At 44.3% G+C, this 18751-nt stretch overlaps 1 protein-coding gene across 4 annotated transcripts in view; it reads right to left on the bottom strand.

Annotated features, from left to right (window-relative positions):
* The window catches only part of APPL2 (adaptor protein, phosphotyrosine interacting with PH domain and leucine zipper 2), a 43250-nt gene that overhangs the window by 19272 nt on the left and 5227 nt on the right, over positions 1 to 18751 (bottom strand). For 2 of the 4 annotated variants that reach the window (XM_059681782.1, XM_059681780.1), the window contains exons 2-6: positions 15695 to 15793; positions 12206 to 12320; positions 7495 to 7554; positions 6901 to 6972; positions 686 to 773 (exon numbers count right to left, since the gene is read on the bottom strand). In XM_059681782.1, coding sequence (XP_059537765.1) covers positions 686 to 773; positions 6901 to 6972; positions 7495 to 7554; positions 12206 to 12320; positions 15695 to 15762 — 403 coding nt within the window. In that variant the 5' untranslated portion in view covers positions 15763 to 15793. The remainder of the gene's footprint in view (positions 1 to 685; positions 774 to 6900; positions 6973 to 7494; positions 7555 to 12205; positions 12321 to 15694; positions 15794 to 18751) is intronic. The other 2 variants (XM_059681783.1, XM_059681781.1) reach the window with 2 other exon arrangements.

Raw genomic sequence — 18751 nt, 5'->3', positions numbered from 1 at the left:
GACCACTGTCACCAAAGCTGTGGGCAGACACTCTCAATTCCAGGTTTGCTTCCCAAAAAAACAAAACCAAAAGGCAACCCAGGTCTTAGGGGATGATTATTTTCTTTCCAGAACATTTCTTTTAACCAGTTAACTGCCATGATATTTTGAATTTAATTAAAAAAGGTCCGCCGCTTGCGTCTATAGACGCTTATGGCGTACAGATGGTTAAAAATGATATCCAAGCCTCCCACCACCTTACATCTCTAAGAATAGCGTGCCTTCACAAATGCTCCAGGCAGTAATACAAGCCTTGCTATCTTGTGTGCTCGGTAAACACGAATTCACCTCTGAAAGCCCTGCTAGGAGATCACCTTCTCCAGGAAGCCTGCCCTGGCACCCTGTCCTCAAAAGGGCAATGACGTCTTTCTGTCCCCCTTGCTATTCCTTGAACGTCTCTGTCCCGCTGCCCTCATCACATGATGTTACCATTGTCTGACTCCAAGTCTGTTTTATTAGCCTGTGACCTCCTTTAGCTGAGCCAAGAACACAGTGGGGATTCAATGCAAGTTAGTTAAACGGAGCTACTCAACAAGAAAGGGCATTTCTCAGTAATCCACGCATTTAAAGAAATTAATGCAGTACGAATTATTATTAAATGAAGTAATATTTTAAAGGTAACTGGCACTGAATTCAGTTACTTTACCTGTGAGATCCTTTTCTCGAAATTGTACAATGGGTAGAACCATTGTGTCTGCCAACTGTTTAGCCAGCTCTGTATGGAGAACGTTAAGCTAAAAGAAAGAGAAAATCTATTGAAGAAAATTATATCCACTATTTTACTGAAACTATCTTACTTTACCAAGGAATCACTATGAACATTTCCGAGTGGTTAGAGAGCTCAGTTATACTTCTTTGGCAAATAAATACCCTCTTAAAGCAGTAAATGATGTTGGCCTAGAGCAGTGGTCGGCAAACTGCGACTCGCGAGCCACATGCGGCTCTTTGGCCCCTTGAGTGTGGCTCTTCCACAAAATACCGACTTCTGCGCATGGGCCACGAAGTTTCAGTTGCACTGTATGTGCGTGCCCACACGTGGTATTTTGTGGAAGAGCCTCACTCAAGGGGCCAAAGAGCCGCATGTGGCTCTCGAGCCGCAGTTTGCCGACCAGGGGCCTAGAGGTATTAAACGCTAAATGTGAGGTTCTAACTGACCAGTTAAGTTTGCTAAAGGAGTCTGAGCCATAGTTTTCGTTTGCTTACTGTGCAAACTCTGGCTCAGTGTTCTCAGTCTAAGCCACACCCCCTGGGGGAAAGAGCGCTGAGATGGGCTGGCAGTGAACACAGCTCACTGGGTGGAGCGCTCAGCACAAGTCACAGCCTCGCCAGGCCACTGTGAGCTCTCTCACTCGCTGAGGGCTGCAGTCACACTTGAAAGGCAGGCCCGCTGGGAGCCTTCTAACCCTGAAACCACAGCCAGCTGCGGGCGTGGGCCTGGGAATATGCTCCGGCAAAGAAAGCTCCCTACTGAAACAACTCAGCCAGACCCAGGCCTCTGCTCTTTAGAAAAAAAACCTTTCTAAGAATGAGACGACTGTACCCAAGCGTGACCCTCCACACCAGACAGTTCTAACAGCTCTTGATTCTTCCTCTCTTTCTCCCTGTCTATCTAAGGCCTCACTAAAGCCCGTCGCTGTCAGTGGTTAAGGAGAAATAAGTGAACCCCATCAGCACCACCATTTGGAGCATTTTCTGTAGGGCAGCTTTCCATGCTTTAGTTCTCAGTCTCACCTGCTCTGTGAGTTAGGTATTATTTATTATCCCTGTTTTACAGATAGGCAAGTAAGTGGCATGACTGGGATTTAATCCCAGGCTATTGGGATCCAAACGCCATGCTCTTCCCATTCCACTGTCTGAGATAGAGTTATTTTTTCATGCTCACAAAGCTGCCAAAAACTTCAGATGTTTTGGCAGCCAGACACTAGCAATTAGAAACAAACACAGTGGAAGGGATCTTCCCTGGGCCCAGACTTGCAGAGGTTACTGAGGATGCCCCAGGGTTCCTGCTGGGTGAATAGGGGAATCACCCAGCAGTCACTTTGTGGAGTAAACAGGGGGCAGTTTCTCTCAGTAATATCTGAGTCTCCTTCTACACAGAGGCCTCCCCAGTCCTCTGGTCCTTCAGGGCTATTCCTGCAGAGGCTGCTTTGATAAACTTAAAGCCTTGCCCAAGGTCGACCCTTCGCCAGGCAAGGAGCTACAGGCCGAGCTGCTAATGTTCTCCCCATCTGTCAATCAAGCCAAGGCATGGCAGCTCTGTCCAGCTGGAAATACACAAAGATAGTCATGCCTCTAAATTAGCCATCAGGATGGACTGTGTTAATGATTTTTCCTGAATAATAAGAAATGGACTGGAGAACCAAGATGGCGGCATAGGTTAACGCCGGAGTTTGCTGCTTTGAACAACTACTTCAAAAGTGAAACCAAAAAACGGAAGGGACATCACCCAGAACCACAGGAACGCTGGCTGAGTGGAAGTCCTACAACTAGGAGGAAAGAGAAACGCACACGGACACTCAGAGGAGGCGCAGTGCTGAAGTCAAATTCTGAGGTGCGGAGTGCGCGGAGCGGGCTGGCGGCGGAGGGCGAGGTTGTTGTTTTCAATCGGGAGGGAGTCGCAGACTCTGAGCTCCAGATACGGGCGAGTCTTTAGGGACCCAGACTCAAACGGGAGAAGCGGGACTGTCTGGCTTCGGTCAGAGCGAGTGCAGCTTTCTCTCCGAGCTTTGCAGCGGGTGCTGGGACTCAGAGAGGCAGAGCCCCTGGGGACAGGACTGAGAGCCGCCATAACTGCTCTCTCGGGCCCACCCTGTTGATCCTGTTCGACCCGCCCCGCCCAAGCCCTGCACAGAGGCATTTGCCGGATAGCCTCAGGCAAAGGCTAGATTAGCACCTCCCTAGAGGACAGAAGTTCTCTCACCGCTGACACAGCTGATTCTCATAGCCACTTGGCCTGGAGGTCAAACCCTCCCTGGAATTAGCTACAACAATCAAGATTTAACTATAAGACTGCGAACAAAGACCACTAGGGGGTGCACCAAGGAAGCATAACAAAATGCGGAGACAAAGAAACAGGACAAAATTGTCAATGGAAGATATAGAGTTCAGAACCACACTTTTAAGGTCTCTCAAGAACTGTTTAGAAGCTGCCGATAAACTTAATGAGATCTACACGAAAACTAATAAGACCCTCGATCTTATATTGGGGAACCAACTAGAAATTAAGCACACACAGACTGAAATAACGAATATTATACAGACGCCCGACAGCAGACCAGAGGAGCGCAAGAATCAAGTCAATGATTTGAAATGCGAGGAAGCAAAAAACATCCAACCGGAAAAGCAAAATGAAAAAAGAATCCAAAAATGCGAGGATAGTGTAAGGAGCCTCTGGGACAGCTTCAAGCGTACCAACATCAGAATTATAGGGGTGCCAGAAGATGAGAGAGAGCAAGATATTGAAAACCTATTTGAAGAAATAATGACAGAAAACTTCCCCCACCTAGTGAAAGAAATGGACCTACAGGTCTAAGAAGCGCGGAGAACCCCAAACAAAAGGAATCCAAAGAGGACCACACCAAGACACATCATAATTAAAATGCCAAGAGCAAAAGATAAAGAGAGAATCTTAAAAACAGCAAGAGAAAGAAACTCAGTTACCTACAAGGGCATACCCATACGACTGTCAGCTGATTTCTCAACAGAAACTTTGCAGGCCAGAAGGGAGTGGCAAGAAATATTCAAAGTGATGAATACCAAGAACCTACAACCAAGATTACTTTATCCAGCAAAGCTATCATTCAGAATTGAAGGTCAGATAAAGAGCTTCACAGATAAGGAAAAGCTAAAGGAGTTCATCACCACCAAACCAGGATTATATGAAATGCTGAAAGGTATCCTTTAAGAAGAGGAAGAGGAAGAAAAAGGTAAAGATACAAATTATGAACAACAAATATGCATCTATCAACAAGTGAATCTAAGAATCAAGTGAATAAATAATCTGATGAACAGAATGAACTGTTGATTATAATAGAATCTGGGACATAGAAAGGGAATGGACTGACTATTCTTGGGGGGGAAAGGGGTGTGGAAGATGTGGGAAGAGACTGGACAAAAAATCATGCACCTATGGATGAGGACAGTGGGTGGGGAGTGAGGGCGGAGGGTGGGGCGGGAACTGGGAGGAGGGGAGTTATGGGGGGGGAAAAAAAGAGGAACAAATGTAATAATCTGAACAATAAAGATTTAATTAAAAAAAAAAAAAGAAATGGACTGTTTTTTTACTAAGTTAATCGAGTGAAAGTCAACAAGTGCACCTACTATGTGCCTGTCTCTGGGCTCAACATCTGATATACATCATTTCATTTAATCTTTGTAACGTCGTAATTAAGTGGGCTTTCCCACAGATGAAGAACCCAAAACTCAGGGAGATAAGTGGCATTCCAATGGTTATGCACTTCAGGAACAGCAAATTTCCTAGCTACTCATTTCTTCCTACTTTCTTAAGGTTCAAAGGGTGCGTGTCACCCACTTTTTGCCCTGGGGCTTTGGAGAGGTATGGGACAACCATTTCTAAACACAGTGTCTTCTCTGAGGAGAGTGGACAGAGTGTAGATGACCTCTTGGCACTTCAGCAGTGTCACAGAGAAAATGGGGGCCCATCATCTTCCCTGCACAGCTGCTGTGAGGATAAAGCAGGAACGTGAGTAAAAAACTCTCAGAGCAGAGGGCCTGACACCCACTCAGCAATGGAATCCGTAATGACGACGACTTCCCGTCTCAGATGAACTCCAAGAAAGTGACTAAGAAACCTTGCTTTTGGGGGAATCACCAATGCCAAAATCTCTGCATGCCACTACACGGAGATCTGCTTCCAGGACATCCTATTAAATAAAAGCCACACAAACTACTTTTATTTGGAGTTTTCTTTAACTTCGGAGTCAAACTACTTGTCTTGAAAGGTTTTCAATCTGGTATAGGCCCAGGTAGAAAAATAACCTCAAAAGCGACTCCCCTCTTCCCTGAGCTAACTGCTCTCACTTGCATCTCTGAAAACGCCTTAAGGTGCTGAACTTCCAGGAGGCCATGATGACACCAGGCAGTCACACTTCCAGGCCCCCATCCTTTGAGAGTGATTCACTCTCCACTGAAATCATCATCATTTCTGCCCATGAAAATATGGTTGCGAGTAGATATCTTTATCTGGAAATCTTGGTTCTGACGACTACCCACATGTCCTTAGCCATTGTCTTCCAGTCAAGAAAACAAATGGCTTTAGTGGGTGTAGTTTTTGCTTCTTTCCCTGGATTATTTATTCACTGTTAATTAATAAACATTCTTCTCCTCACTTTTCAAAAAAGTTACTTTTTGCTCCTCTCTAATTATATTATCCATCCATTTTAACACACATTTTAAAGAAAGTCACAGTAGTGAGGTAGAGGATGGAGCTAAAAAAGAACCGGTCAACTTGTTCTCTGGTGCATCCTCAGTGCCCAGAACAGCACCTGCTAAACAGCAGGTGGTCAATCACGGTTGTCGAATGAACTTGACTGATTTGCTGAATGAGTGAAAATGCTATCAGTACAATTTTACATGAATGTTAGTTTCTCATTTTATAATCTGAAGATAGTGCTACTTCGTATTAATGATTCAACAGTTCAGTGGCATCTGCATATTCTTTTTTTTTGCTTATTCTTTGTCATGATTTTCTATGACAAGTTTGCAAACTCCTTGAAAGATGAAACAGTTTAAATCTACCTAACTTTGCAGAGGATTCTGCCCAGCACTAGTAGCGTCTGAACTCTCTCTCTTTTTTTTTTACAATTAGGATTTATGCACTTTTCCTACAATAATACCTGTTTCCACAAACCTTCCAAGAGGATTATACGATACAGCTACCAGAACACTTGTATGAAACCCTTTTCAGTGAGTGGAATCCTGCTCCCCAAAAGAAATGTTCACCCTGAACAGGTGACTATTTGAGAAAATGGTCTCTGCAGATATAACAAAGGGTCCTGAAATGAGATCATCCTGGGTTATCCAGGTGGGCCCTAAATCCAAGGACAAGTGTCCTTACGAGAAGAGAGGACACAGAAAAGAGAACAAACATGGGGGTGAGGTGGAATCCGGGAAGGCCACGGGAAGGCAGGGTGAGGTGGGAGTGATGCTGCCACAAGCCAAGAACCATCTGGAAACACCAGAAGCCAGAAGAGGAAGGAAGGCTCCCCCCCACCCCCTAGGGCAGTGGTTCTCAACCTCGGCTGCACATTAGAATCACCTGGGAATCTTCTTAAAATCCTGATTTCTGGGCCTCGTCCTCCGGAAATTCTGTTTCTTTGTTACTCATGTTGTGGCCCCACCCCATAACAAAGAAACAGAATTTCTGGAGGACGAGGCCCAGAAATCAGGATTTTAAAAAGATTCCCAGGTGATTCTAATGTGCAGCCGAGGTTGAGAACCACTGCCCTAGAGTCTTCGGAGGGAGCATGGCCCTGCCAACACCTCGATTTCACACTTCTGGCTTCCACAACTGTGAGAAAATAAATTTCTATTGTTTTAAGCCACATACTTGTAATTTATTACAGCAGTTCTGAGAGGCTAATGCACCCTCCTTAGGAAACTAAATTCTTGGAAATCTTTCTTTTGGTTTATTGCTCATATATATCAAAGCCCTTCCCCTCAAACTGGAAACATATGATAGTATACAATCTCTTTTATGAAACAAACCTTGGAATATCAACAAGTTGTGATAACATCTCAGATATTTAAGTAGGTATCTAAATATGGAAAGCGGACCAAAGTAAAAGCTGAAAGTTCAAAAATGAATAAAACAATTTTTTTTTTGCCATGTTGCTAACTTACCTCATCCACCACTTTGGAGAAGTAGTGAAGTGTAGAAATTACTTCTTCATCGCCTTTGCCAAGAGCAAAATTCTAAGACCAAAGAATAAGAGAGCCAGGTATTGTGGAATGCTTGGGAATTCGGCACCACGGCCTCACCCCACCACACATACCCTCCACACCAACTTCCTTTCTTCTCCCAAGAGCAGGGCACGCCAGAGCGTCTAGCACACAACTGCCCCTCCCAAACTATTCCTTCGTTGGCCATCAGCCTCTGTTCAGACATCACAGTATCTGCATTTATTTCCTGGAATTGTTAGTGTCAATTCATTTGTAGTCTCTCAGGGACCATGAACCCTCCCTCAAGGGCAGCTGATTATTTCTGTAGGCTAGTGAGAAGGCATCATATAGACTCTAAGATAATCACCAGTGAGAATTTATCAGGGGAAAGGAAAAGGCAAGAAAAAATGGAAATGGATTATGGAAAAAAAGAAGAGGGGAAGGGGGAAGGAGGATAGAGGTCTCTTAAAAAAGCCTTTGGAGAATTTCTTTTAAAGAACTCCAGTTAAGAAAGTCCTGAGCACAACATCACATGCCATATAAGTATCACGTTACCTGTTTCTCATATGCCAGGAGCTGCTTAGAAAGCTGTTGAGTGGCCAGGCACATTTCATTCTGCGGAGAAGAGAAAAGCAAGTAAGACTTGTCCAATGTGTGTACAGTCACTGAAAAATGGCACCTCAGAGAATTCCTTTAAAATATGTGTGTAAAATAATTATTTTGTTCAGAAATTATTTGTAGAATAAAAGGTTAAAGCTTGTGCCCCGCCCCCAACCATTTACAAAGTATTGCTCCTGGTTACTGAGTCAATAAATGAATGTAAGGAACAATTATAACAGGGTCAACAAAGACATGGTCCCTGTGTTCCCACAGGGCTTACTGGGAAAGCAGACATCAAAAAAATAGTTGTAAGCATAATGAGAGCCGCAAAGGGAATACTGGATGCATTAGGGGGTTCTGACAGGAAGAGCCGGAGGGTCCGTAAGGAAGAGATGCTTTAAGCAGACCCTGAACAAAGACTGGGAGTGAGCCATGGGGACAGCTTTCCAGGAGGGACCTCCTGTGGGGAAAGCGCACAGCCTGTTGGAAGAGCTATACAGGGAGAGGGGTGGAGGAGGGGGTGCAGGGCATGGAGGCAGGACGAGGCTGGCAGGGCAGGCAGAGCCAGGGCACGCAGGACACGGTGGCCCAGATTCAGACTTCATTCTAGGTGCAATGGGGATTTCAGCAGCACCAGGACATGATCCGATCCTACCCAACAGCACTGGGTTGGTAATGATGGACTGTAACACAGAAGCACGGCTGCAAAGCCGGGGAGGCCCATTTTGTGCCAATTTTCACTGTCCATTTTCCTCTTCTCTTACTCATCCCTCTAATCTCTGGCTCCACAGCAGTTTTCTGTAACTATTCCCACCACCAACGCATCCAGCCTAGAAAACGTGTCTTATGTTTCCCAAGCTCGGTTAAAGCTTCTCTTTAGATTCACGGCTTATTCCTAACAGAAGGGCAGAGCCACCAGGTCTGGCCTGGAGGAGAGGGAGTGGGGGAGAGGAGGGGCTGGCCTGCCCTGGCCTTGGTTCTCCTGAGTTTGCTGTTCCATTAGGGGCAAGACCTCAGTTCTGCAGAGACTTTTCTATTTTTCACGGTCCTCCTTTGCAAGACCCAGCAGAGCCTCATCCTCCTTTTTTGGACCCTCCTTACAGCCAGCTGGCTAACCCTTTCCCTGAATTCTTTCAGTTGCTCCAAGGAACAGGCATTAATGGACCCTGAAATATGGCCCTCTCCCCTTTCCCCCAAAATAAAGCCAAGCAAACATAATGAAAGGTCCTGGCTTTGGCATCCTACTGGGGTGCTACCCCTTTCAAAACCAGCCAGAGCTGGCAGCCAGGAGGAAGGCCAGGGACCGGTCCACAGCACTGTGTCAGCATCCAGACAGGGATGTGCAGCAGTTCCCAGCACACGGCAGGCACTCAACAAATGTTTGGTGAATGAATGAACAAGTTTAGAAGATTCATCTGAATTCTAAGTTTAAAACAATACCAGGAAATCATGGTGTCAGGGAGGAAAATACTTCCTAATCCTACAAGGAAACGTCACAAATGACTGGACAAGGATGAAGCAACAGCCAGAAGACAGCCCATCTTCAGCAGTGTTGTTTTGAAGATCAGAGTGCATGGGAACAAGGGTCTTAGCCCAGCCACTGGGCTAATTCTCAGCTACATCAGAGACTCTCTTACTCCTCTGAGTTAGTGGCAATGGGTTTAAAATGGATTTGTTCAAGCTACCTTGGCATCTGCCTGGGGTAGCACCATAGAGACCACACTTCATAGACCCACAGAATCACCCTAACAGCAGCAGCTAACATTTACAATTAGTTTACAATTAATTCATGCCAGATGCCACCCTGAGTGCATTCCAGGCCTTAGCTCATTCTCACAACCCTGTAAGGCAGGTTCTAATTATTAACTCAGTTTTACAAGTGAAGAAACAGGCACAGAGAGGTTAAGCTACCTGTCCAAGGCCACACAGCCAGTCAGCAGCTGGGCTGGGATATGAATCCAAGTTTGCCTGATGCTTAAACAGTACTCTCTAAAATCCCAAGTCCTGCTAAGAGATAGTAGAGAAGATCTCTGCTTTAGGCTAGAGTTGACAAACTTTTCCTGCAAAGGGACAGACAGTAATTATTTTTGGCTTGTGAGATACATGGTCTCTGTCACAACTGCTCAACTCTGCGGCTGTCGCATGAAAGCAGCCAAACCAACAACATACATGAATGAGTGTAACTTCATTCCAAAAACACTACTTACCAAAATAAAAAATAGTAATAAAAATAGGACAGGATATTGCTGATCCTGCTTTAGACAGTAAATGTCTCAGAAGGCCCACCTCTCTGCCACCGCTCCATCAGCAGGCTCTCCTTTAAGCTACACTATTTCAGATCCAAGAATCATTTTCTGTTCTTCTACCTCATTCTTTTTTTATTTTTTTTATTTTGGCTAAGTCTAAAATATCACTCCCTCATATCTGTATCCTTTAGAGACTGGCCAACAGAGATGATGCCACCCTCCCTGCCTTCAAAACAAGCAAGGGCTACGGGCTGCTTGAATTCTTCTCTTCTTTCGAGCTTTCTGGTAAGCGCTGCAAATGTAATGGAAAAACCGGCCAGGCAGCTGCCAGCATCAGACTGCACACAGGCTACAGGAGAGCACGTGTGTGCTGCTCACACGCTCGCCACAGCGGAGGGAAGCGGGGCACAGCACACAACAGCTGCTCTCCAACACCACCGTGTCCAGCGGACTCTGCCACGTCTCCCCTAGAAATCCTGTATGAAGACGCTGTATGTGTTCATGTGTGTGACTTCAGGCAGCAAGATTCTGTTCTATCAGCACAATTTCACCGGGAATAAGCCAGAAGCACAAAATGGCCCGTCACGCATCCTGAAAAGAAACAAACCTTCCCTGTACAGAGCACCTTACAAGACCAGCTGTAACCTGACTCACCTTAATGTACTGTAGACAAAGGTTTATGAAATGTTTACCATCATCAGCTAATTAACCCACACCCTGTCAGGTAAGCCCACACAATTACTTCTGCAGCAAGACTTGCAAAACGAGCTTGAGTAAAGAGTAAATATTGGTCATCATCATCATAAAGAAAGCTGCTAACATTTACTGAGTTCTTCCTAGCAAGTGGCATTGCTGTTAAATGTTTTTCATACGATCACATTTAATCCTAACAATGCATCTACGAGGTAGAGCGGGACTATCAGAAAGGACAGCTTTCTAAAATCACACAACTTGTAACCGGCAAGGCAGAGACTTAAGTCAGACCTGGCAGACTCAAAACCCAAAGCCCAAGTTCTTAACACCATGCTATTCTAACCCAAACCCCACACGACAGCTAGTTAGTGCTCAGCGGGCAGGCCACGCAGGGCCTGTGATAGGAACATAGATCCCACACTGTTCTAGCTGGTCCAGCAAAAGAGGTGGCCTCTTAGATCCTGAGTGGGTTTGAGAGTCAGGTTCTTTCCATGTTCTGCAACAGCAATCTGCTTACTGCCTGTGCTCCTTGCTGCCTCCTAAGAATCCTTTAAAAAGGTGACCCGGTGACGGGTTTACTGACAGGATCTCCTGTTAAACAGAACTTCCCAAGGCTGTCACCAAGGCAGGAAGACCGGCGACTGGCAACCCCGAGAGGAAAACCGAGCTTTTGGCAAAGGAGTGTTTACCTTACGGTGGCACAGAGCGCTTCCCAACTGCAAAGGCCACCTGAAAGCCCCCAAGCCTCTGCGGACGCGCCACCCATGCCGAGTGTGAGGGAGAGGATGGGAGCAGGGGCAGAGGAAACCCACTACAGTCAGCCACAATGGAGGCATCTGCTTTGACCTACTCCAACTATGTGGCCATAATGTTGCCTACACCCAAGGGGCTGACAGTCCCATGTGCCAGTGCGTACCCCAGAGCTGGGGTCAGGGCTCGCTCTAGCTCAGGAGACCTCGGGGTGGGAGGCACATGGGAGGAGGGGGAGTGCCGCAGGAACGGAGGTAGAAAGCTGAGTTTGGGGCAGGCCTTGATTCTGGAGGCAACACGGAAGCCCCGAGGGAGTTCGGCAAGAGAATGACACGATCGGACATGAGCAGAAGAAAAATCATGAGTGGCTGTGGCAGAAGGAAGCACTGAAGGGGACCATGGCACGAGGGTCAGGAGACCACTTGAAGAAGTCAAGCGAGAGATACAAACGTCTGAGCCCGAACCAGAAAGAGGCGAAGGTGGCAGAGATCTGCGGGGTATTCCTGAGGTAAAACAGCAGCATGTTCTAAGTGGGGAAGGAGGTGGGAGTCAAAGAAAACTGGGCTCTAGTCTGGATGATAGCGCCCTAGCTAAGGACCCGAGGAGGGGAGTTCTGAATTCAGTCCTTCATTCGACACCTGTGTGTCCAACATTCAGGGGGGAGGCATGGTGCTGGGCATGGGAGACAGAGAGTCTGCTCCCAGGGAGCTCAGTCCGCAGAAGGACAAGGAAACCCCACGTGCTATATTGTAAGTGCTCTGACCAACAAGTACACAGGCACCTGGGCACACAGGTGCATTCTGGCCAGGAAGGGAGAAAAGTTAGAAAGGAAGGTGTCAGGCACATCTCGGACTTGAGGTCAGTCTTAAAAGTCAGGAAGACCATTTGGCAGGAGAGGGGGTGGGGGAGGGGGTGTCTGGCAGCAGGAATGGCATAGAAAGAAGAGCCAAGGAGCGGCTGATGCTCAGTTCATGAACCTCTGCTGCGCTGTCACAGGAAGCCACAGAGGCATCTGAAGCCAGGGAGGAAAGGGCGGTTCGGATGCGATAAATGTAGCTGTAGGGGGGTGCAGGGATTGAAGGGGACACCTCCCTGAAGACAGGAAGACCATTTAGGAGAATGCTGCACTAGCCCAGGTAAGAATATGCATCTATTCAGACACTACAGAGGTTTTTAACTTAGTTAGCCAATAGTTGGAAACATAGCAGATCTTTCTAAGTAACCTGTCTCTGCTTTGTTAATGCCTGAGAAATGCGTACAGCTTCCTTCATTCGAAAAACATATAATGGAGTACTCCATTCCCACCAAGTGCAAAGGCACACCTGACAGTGAAAAGATCAGATGTGACTCCAGGCCTGCTATAAAATGCTGAAGACAGCTTAGACTGTCACTTCATTCACTTAAGCCAAATAAAATTTAAAATCTCCCCCAACCAGCCACAATCAGCAAAACTGCACACATAACTTTCCTCTAGTTTGCCTTGCCCTTCCTCTTCCTCAAACAGGTACGAAGGGCATTTGCTATATCAGAATACAGCAATTTACTATGTGGCCCGATTTAAAATATCTTTTATGAACATTTATCATTTATCAGAAACATAAACCTGGTTTTTAAAATATAATGAAAAACTACATCTTGCTAATAAGCACCTCTGTTTTTAAAAATAAAACAATCAATCTAATTCAACAGATTTAGATATAAAGTATTTATAGAACAATGTTAAGAAAACATAACTTAGTGAAAAAAGTTGAATGAAAACATTGGGAAATAATACTACATATATATAAATAAACCCATCAAAGAGGAGTCAGGAAAGTTTTCTTTTTTTAAATTAAAAACAAAACAAAACACCTAAGTCTTTAAACCTGAGAAACCAATGACCTGACCCAGCTGATGTGAAAGCTTGGTGCTGTTGCTGATTCTGGAAGCACTAACCAGCTGTTCCCGCTAGCCTTTGCTGCAGGAAATGCCGAGGCAGGAGGAAGGGTTTCTGGCTGGGAGGAGAACCCATGTGATGGTCATGTGGTGTGAATGAAAAGCCAGTTACAGCCTTTTGGAATGCAAAACCTACTTAGCTTTGGCAAAACGTAGTTTTCTGGCTCAAAAGACAAAACACGTAAGAGAGCGCTTGAACATCTCCAAGCAAATGACTCTGACAGATATGGAAAGGCAGAGCAGAGACCCCTGGGAATGGCAGAGACACAGTCCCTTAAGTCTTGGTGTTCTTATACCTTAAACAGAAAACAAATCATTTCACGACAATATTTAAATTGCTGAACAGCAAACAAGTTCAGATACAAGCCCAGTAAAAAAAAAAATTTTCTATTTTCTTCAATTCTGAATAATTAGGAAAAAATACGAAGACATAACAATATAAATAGGGCTTAAAAAAATTGACAAAGTATGTGCCCAGTTTCTTTCTGCATGTCATACCAAAGAAGCAAGCAACATTACAAATCAACACAATTCGTTTGGTCAAAGAATTAGTTCCAATTAGTAAGCTATAGTTGCATTATACATTTTAGCTTGCAAATCTACATCTCTGGCCTGACCTCTGGGTGACTGACATCCCAGCCATCACACACACACACACACACACACACACCCCTCTTCCTGTGTTTTCCCAACTATCCACACTGATGTTCAATTCAAAGACCTGGGCATTACTCTTGATTCATCCTTTACCCACCCGACCCCTTCACATCCAATCAATTCCTGATCCGCGCACTAAATACCTCTGAAATTCATCCACTTCTTTCCATTTCTACTGCCACTAACCTAGTTCAGGCTACCATTCCCATGCTTAGTATTAAGGGTTTGGGCTCTGACTTCAGGCTGACTTGCTCTGCCATGTATTAATGGGATGGACTTGGACAAGTTACTCATCAACAGAATTCTTAATCCTCTAGACCTGTGGTGGGCAAACTGCGGCTCGTGAGCCACATTCGGCTCTTTGGCCCCTTGAGTGTGGCTCCTCCTAAGCCTTAGGAGTACCCTAATTAAGTTAATAACAATGTACCTACCTGTATAGTTTAAGTTTAAAAAGTTTGGCTCTCAAAATAAATTTCAATCTTTGTACTGTTGATATTTGGCTCTGTTGACTAATGAGTTTGCTGACCACTGCTCTAGACCTATATAAAATGAGGATAAGAATAATACCCACCTCACAGAGTTGCTGAGAATTTAAATGAAATGATCCATGTAAAAGTATTCAATAAACCTCAACTCTCACCATCATCCTCCTTTTAGGTGCCCAACACAATTCCGCTGGGTCCCCTTCTCTCCTAGAACTAACACTCTGAAGTAATTGTTCAGTCTCCCAGCCCAGTTGTAAGCTCCTAATGGCAAGGACTGAGTCCACATATGACATGAATAAATGACTAATAAAACAATGATGACAATAATAAATGATTATATAGCATATTAAGAGCTACATATACATATATATATGTACATGTATGTGTATATGTATATGTATATATATAAAAGCCAAGCGACCAGAACGACCGGAATGACCAGTCACTATTACATGCACAGCAGTAGCCAACCGCCCCAATAGGGACCCCGATAGGCCCCTCCCCCCAGCCATCCCTGCCCCTGATTGGCCCTCCCCAACCCCCTGACCAGCCCGCCCTGATCGGCCCCCATCGAGGTGGGCTGGCTGGACCCCACCCATGCACAAATTCATGCATCGGGCCTCTAGTATAATAATGACTATACATGAGTATTAATATATATTGCTACTATGTTCTGAATGTGGTATTTATTTAGAAATCATCAATGAGGAAAAGAAACATTAACATGTACAGCTATAAATCAGCAAAAAAAATCAATAATCGAAAGTATCAGTTGCCATAACATTTTGATGTGTAACATAATGAATTTTATTTTTAAGTAACTCTCGTCTTCTCTTGAAAAGTAACATACATGGGCACTTCTTGATCTTAAAAAGATTCACTTTTGCTACTCAGCAATTTATTTTCCATGGTTTTGCAAGCCACAGATAGTTGTTCCTCAAAACAAAGAAGCCACCAATAGTTTCAGAACTGTGACTCAAGTCTTTTCAGAGAAGCGCTTGAAAAAACATCTTTACCCACCCGCACTGACATCTAAGACTGCCTACTTATGAGACAGACAAAGGGCATGTTTCATAATACTGAACCCACTCATTCACAAGTAGGAAGAGGAGACTCAGATGTTTCCCTTTGGGGTTGAATTTTTTAAAAAATTGAAAGAGTGATGTGGTCCCTTTCTACTAGTTACAGAGAAATCACCCTCTTTTTTTCAGCAATGAAAACAGATTGTCCTCAGTTTTTGAAGGTGGACAGAAGTGAGAAAAACAAATCTGATTTTATTTCAAAAATTTAAATGGTGTTTTATTTCAAATTTCTCAACCTCCTGAGAGAAGTTCCAGATGAGGGCAGAGGGCCCCCACTCTGCCTCTCGGGTGGGGGGCAGCAGGATACCTGGGCTCCGTAGACGCGCTGCATGGCCTGGAGCAGCTGGTTGGTATAATCCGTGAGGGTGCCAGCATCTTCTTCAAATACACTCAGTAAAGAGCGAGTCTGCAAGGAATGAAGAAAAGAGAACAATGCTATTTCTAAGTGGAAAAGTTACAAAGGAGGTAGAAAACACATACACAGAAATCAGGGGAGAAGGTGCCTGTTCTCTGACTTTATTCTTTTAGGTACTAGTACAAGTTGATTCCTAAAGCTTTAATTTAGAACTCCTTTTCTAATCCTTTAGACCACAGAACCGGGGCAAACAATACAATTTGAGTATTGGGGCCAGCAAAGGAAAGCCAGTCTTTTAAAGATTAAGACTCAGGGCTAGTATCTGTCTCTACCTCAGCACCAGTAAGTCCATCCAATTAAAAAAAAAAGTGTTAAAAGGGCAGCCTCTCCCTTCAAGCCCATAAATTGAACACCACGTCAGGCCTGTCTGTGCACCCAGGGCGTGGACACCAGCACTGCATCACCAGCAGCTAACCATCAGTCTGGTTTCTGCTGTCTTGGACATCTTGCAAGAGGCTGTCACTCTTTCCCCTTACAGTACTACAGTCAATTTCCATGTCTTTCGTCATACATTATCCAACCAATTTGCAAACTCACAGCCAGGAATGTTGTGTACCCTGGGTCCACCAGCGGTAGATCTGGGCACAATACTCAAACAGCAACTTAACAAGAATTCTAGTTCAGTTTCTTCGGGAAGACTAACTCCTCAGTGTTCCGGGAGCGGGGGAGCAATGTCACTGGTGAAAGGTATCTCCTATCTGACACACGCTGAGCAGTAAGGACGTAGTTATACATTGGATGGTGTCTGAAGAAGTACCAAGGCATCAGATAAGAGACCATATCTAGCCCTAGCCGGTTTGGCTCGGTGGATAGAGCATCGGCCTGTGGACTGAAGGGTCCCAGGTTCGATTCCGGCCAAGGGCACATGCCTAGGTTGCGGGCTCGATCCCCAGTCGGGGGCATGCAGGAGGCAGCCAATCAATGATTCTCTCCCATCATTGATGTTTTTCTCTCTCTCTCCCTCTTCCTTCCTCTCTGAAATCAATAAAGAAATATATTTAAAAAAAAAAAAAGAGACCATATCTACTCAGGGGACTTCTGTTAATGTGCCCAGCAGAGTGGGATTTTAAAATACCACGTTAATAATCATGGGATCTCTATTTCAGAAAACAGACCTAGAATGGAGAGTAAGTTATGGAAATGCCTTTATGAGGTGATAGCAAAGCACTTTACTATGAACAATCCATTAAAGCTTATTATTTCCCTACAAGTAAGTTCCAAGTCCTTCTTTCTTCTTCTAACCTATCTCTGGTAAGAGAGCAATAACTGACCTCAAAGCACCTCAATAAACTGGAGCAGAAACCTAGGCACTTGGAGAGTTTGTTCTACAAACTCTGGTGCCCTTCACAGCAGTACACGCTTAGCCTGGCTTTGCCCCAGGTAATCACTGAGGCTAAAAATACCTACTCTGAGACCACTGTACTCTCTCAGGACAATCCTTATCCACAGGACCAGAATGCAATGAATAAGGAAAATGTAAGACCGGTTTTTTTTAAAAGCTTTCAGTGAGATCAAAATATCACAGGGTGAAAATATTGTGTAATTTGTCTGCTAAAACAGAGTTCTTCAAACTTTTTACAATTAAAATCCACAGTACAAAACACATTTTACCAAAGAATATCATTAGTATGCATACACACAGACTTTTTTTCTATTCCATTCTGTTCTGTTCCACTTGTAAATAAAATCTCGGTTGTGACCTACTGGATCTAATCATCCATTAATGGATATCAACCAGCAGATAAAAAAACATTGGTTTAGAATTCTTCCTTCCATTTCTTTAAAGTATACTTTTTATTTTGGGGGGAAAAACGATTGTTACAGGACATTCTTAGAACCTACACTGGATGGTCTATCACTCTATTCATTCATTTACACATGCAGCTCTGCCTTCATCCAGTATCTGGTGAACCATCGTGCTGGGAACTGAAACTCAAAGGTGATGAGAACCAACTCTACATTCTCCAGGAGCTTAGTCTGCTGGTCCCTCTCAAAGGACCTGGGATCAACCTGGGACCCTATCAGTCCTGGATCCAAATTTGCAGAGTTAATGAGATAATGAGTGCACATAAAGCACCTACCAGTGCTTGACATATAGTGATAGCAAACGATACTGATGACACAAAAGATAATGAATTTTCATTGCTTATTATATTCTGGACACTAAAGGCTTTACATGTATGATTTCATTTTAACACTACAGCAACACTGTTATCTAGGCAGCTGTCCATAAATGCCATCTAATAGTAGAGGACCTTTCCCGGTGCCAGTGCTGTAGGAGCCCACCAATGTTATGATTCTAATATCTTTCTTTGCTATAACTAATATGTCTAGGAGAATGGGAAGGAAAGAGAGGGATACAACTGGATTTAATTTTTTTACTACAACTGACATCCATTTAGTTGCGTCCTATTTATTGTTTTCAATGCTTTTAGGAATAAAATAGAATGGAAAATGGGAAGTAAGATGAAAAGAGAGAACTTCTGTAAATATCCTCCACGAAGAGAATAGAAAGAAAACTAGCTACGTGCGCCCGACCAGGAACAGCGCCAAGGAGGAGCCTGCAACCGAGAGAAGGGAACGTGAGATTAAAAATGGCGGCAGAGTAAGTGGATGCTGCATGGACATGCTTCCAGGAACAAACTGGTATTACAACCAAAATACAGGAAAACTTTCTGAATAATCAACGGAAAACTCGCAGGAGAGAACCCTGACACCCGAGGAGCGAAAGCGGAGACTGCATAGAGGCTGTATCCTTAAAATTGTTTTCCTTGAAATATTGTTTATTGCATGTAACATTATTATACTTAAAATCGTTTTTCTTGAAAATAAAAAATAAAAACAGGGAAAGAAAAAAAAAGATAGAAAACTAAAACTACCATTTACTCTGTACCTACGTGTCAGACACTGTGCTGAGCACTAAATATTTGTTACTTCATTTAATACTTC

Source organism: Myotis daubentonii, chromosome 2 (genome assembly GCF_963259705.1).
Source record: "Myotis daubentonii chromosome 2, mMyoDau2.1, whole genome shotgun sequence".
Taxonomy (NCBI): domain Eukaryota; kingdom Metazoa; phylum Chordata; class Mammalia; order Chiroptera; family Vespertilionidae; genus Myotis; species Myotis daubentonii.
This window is presented reverse-complemented; position numbering and strand designations above follow the sequence as displayed.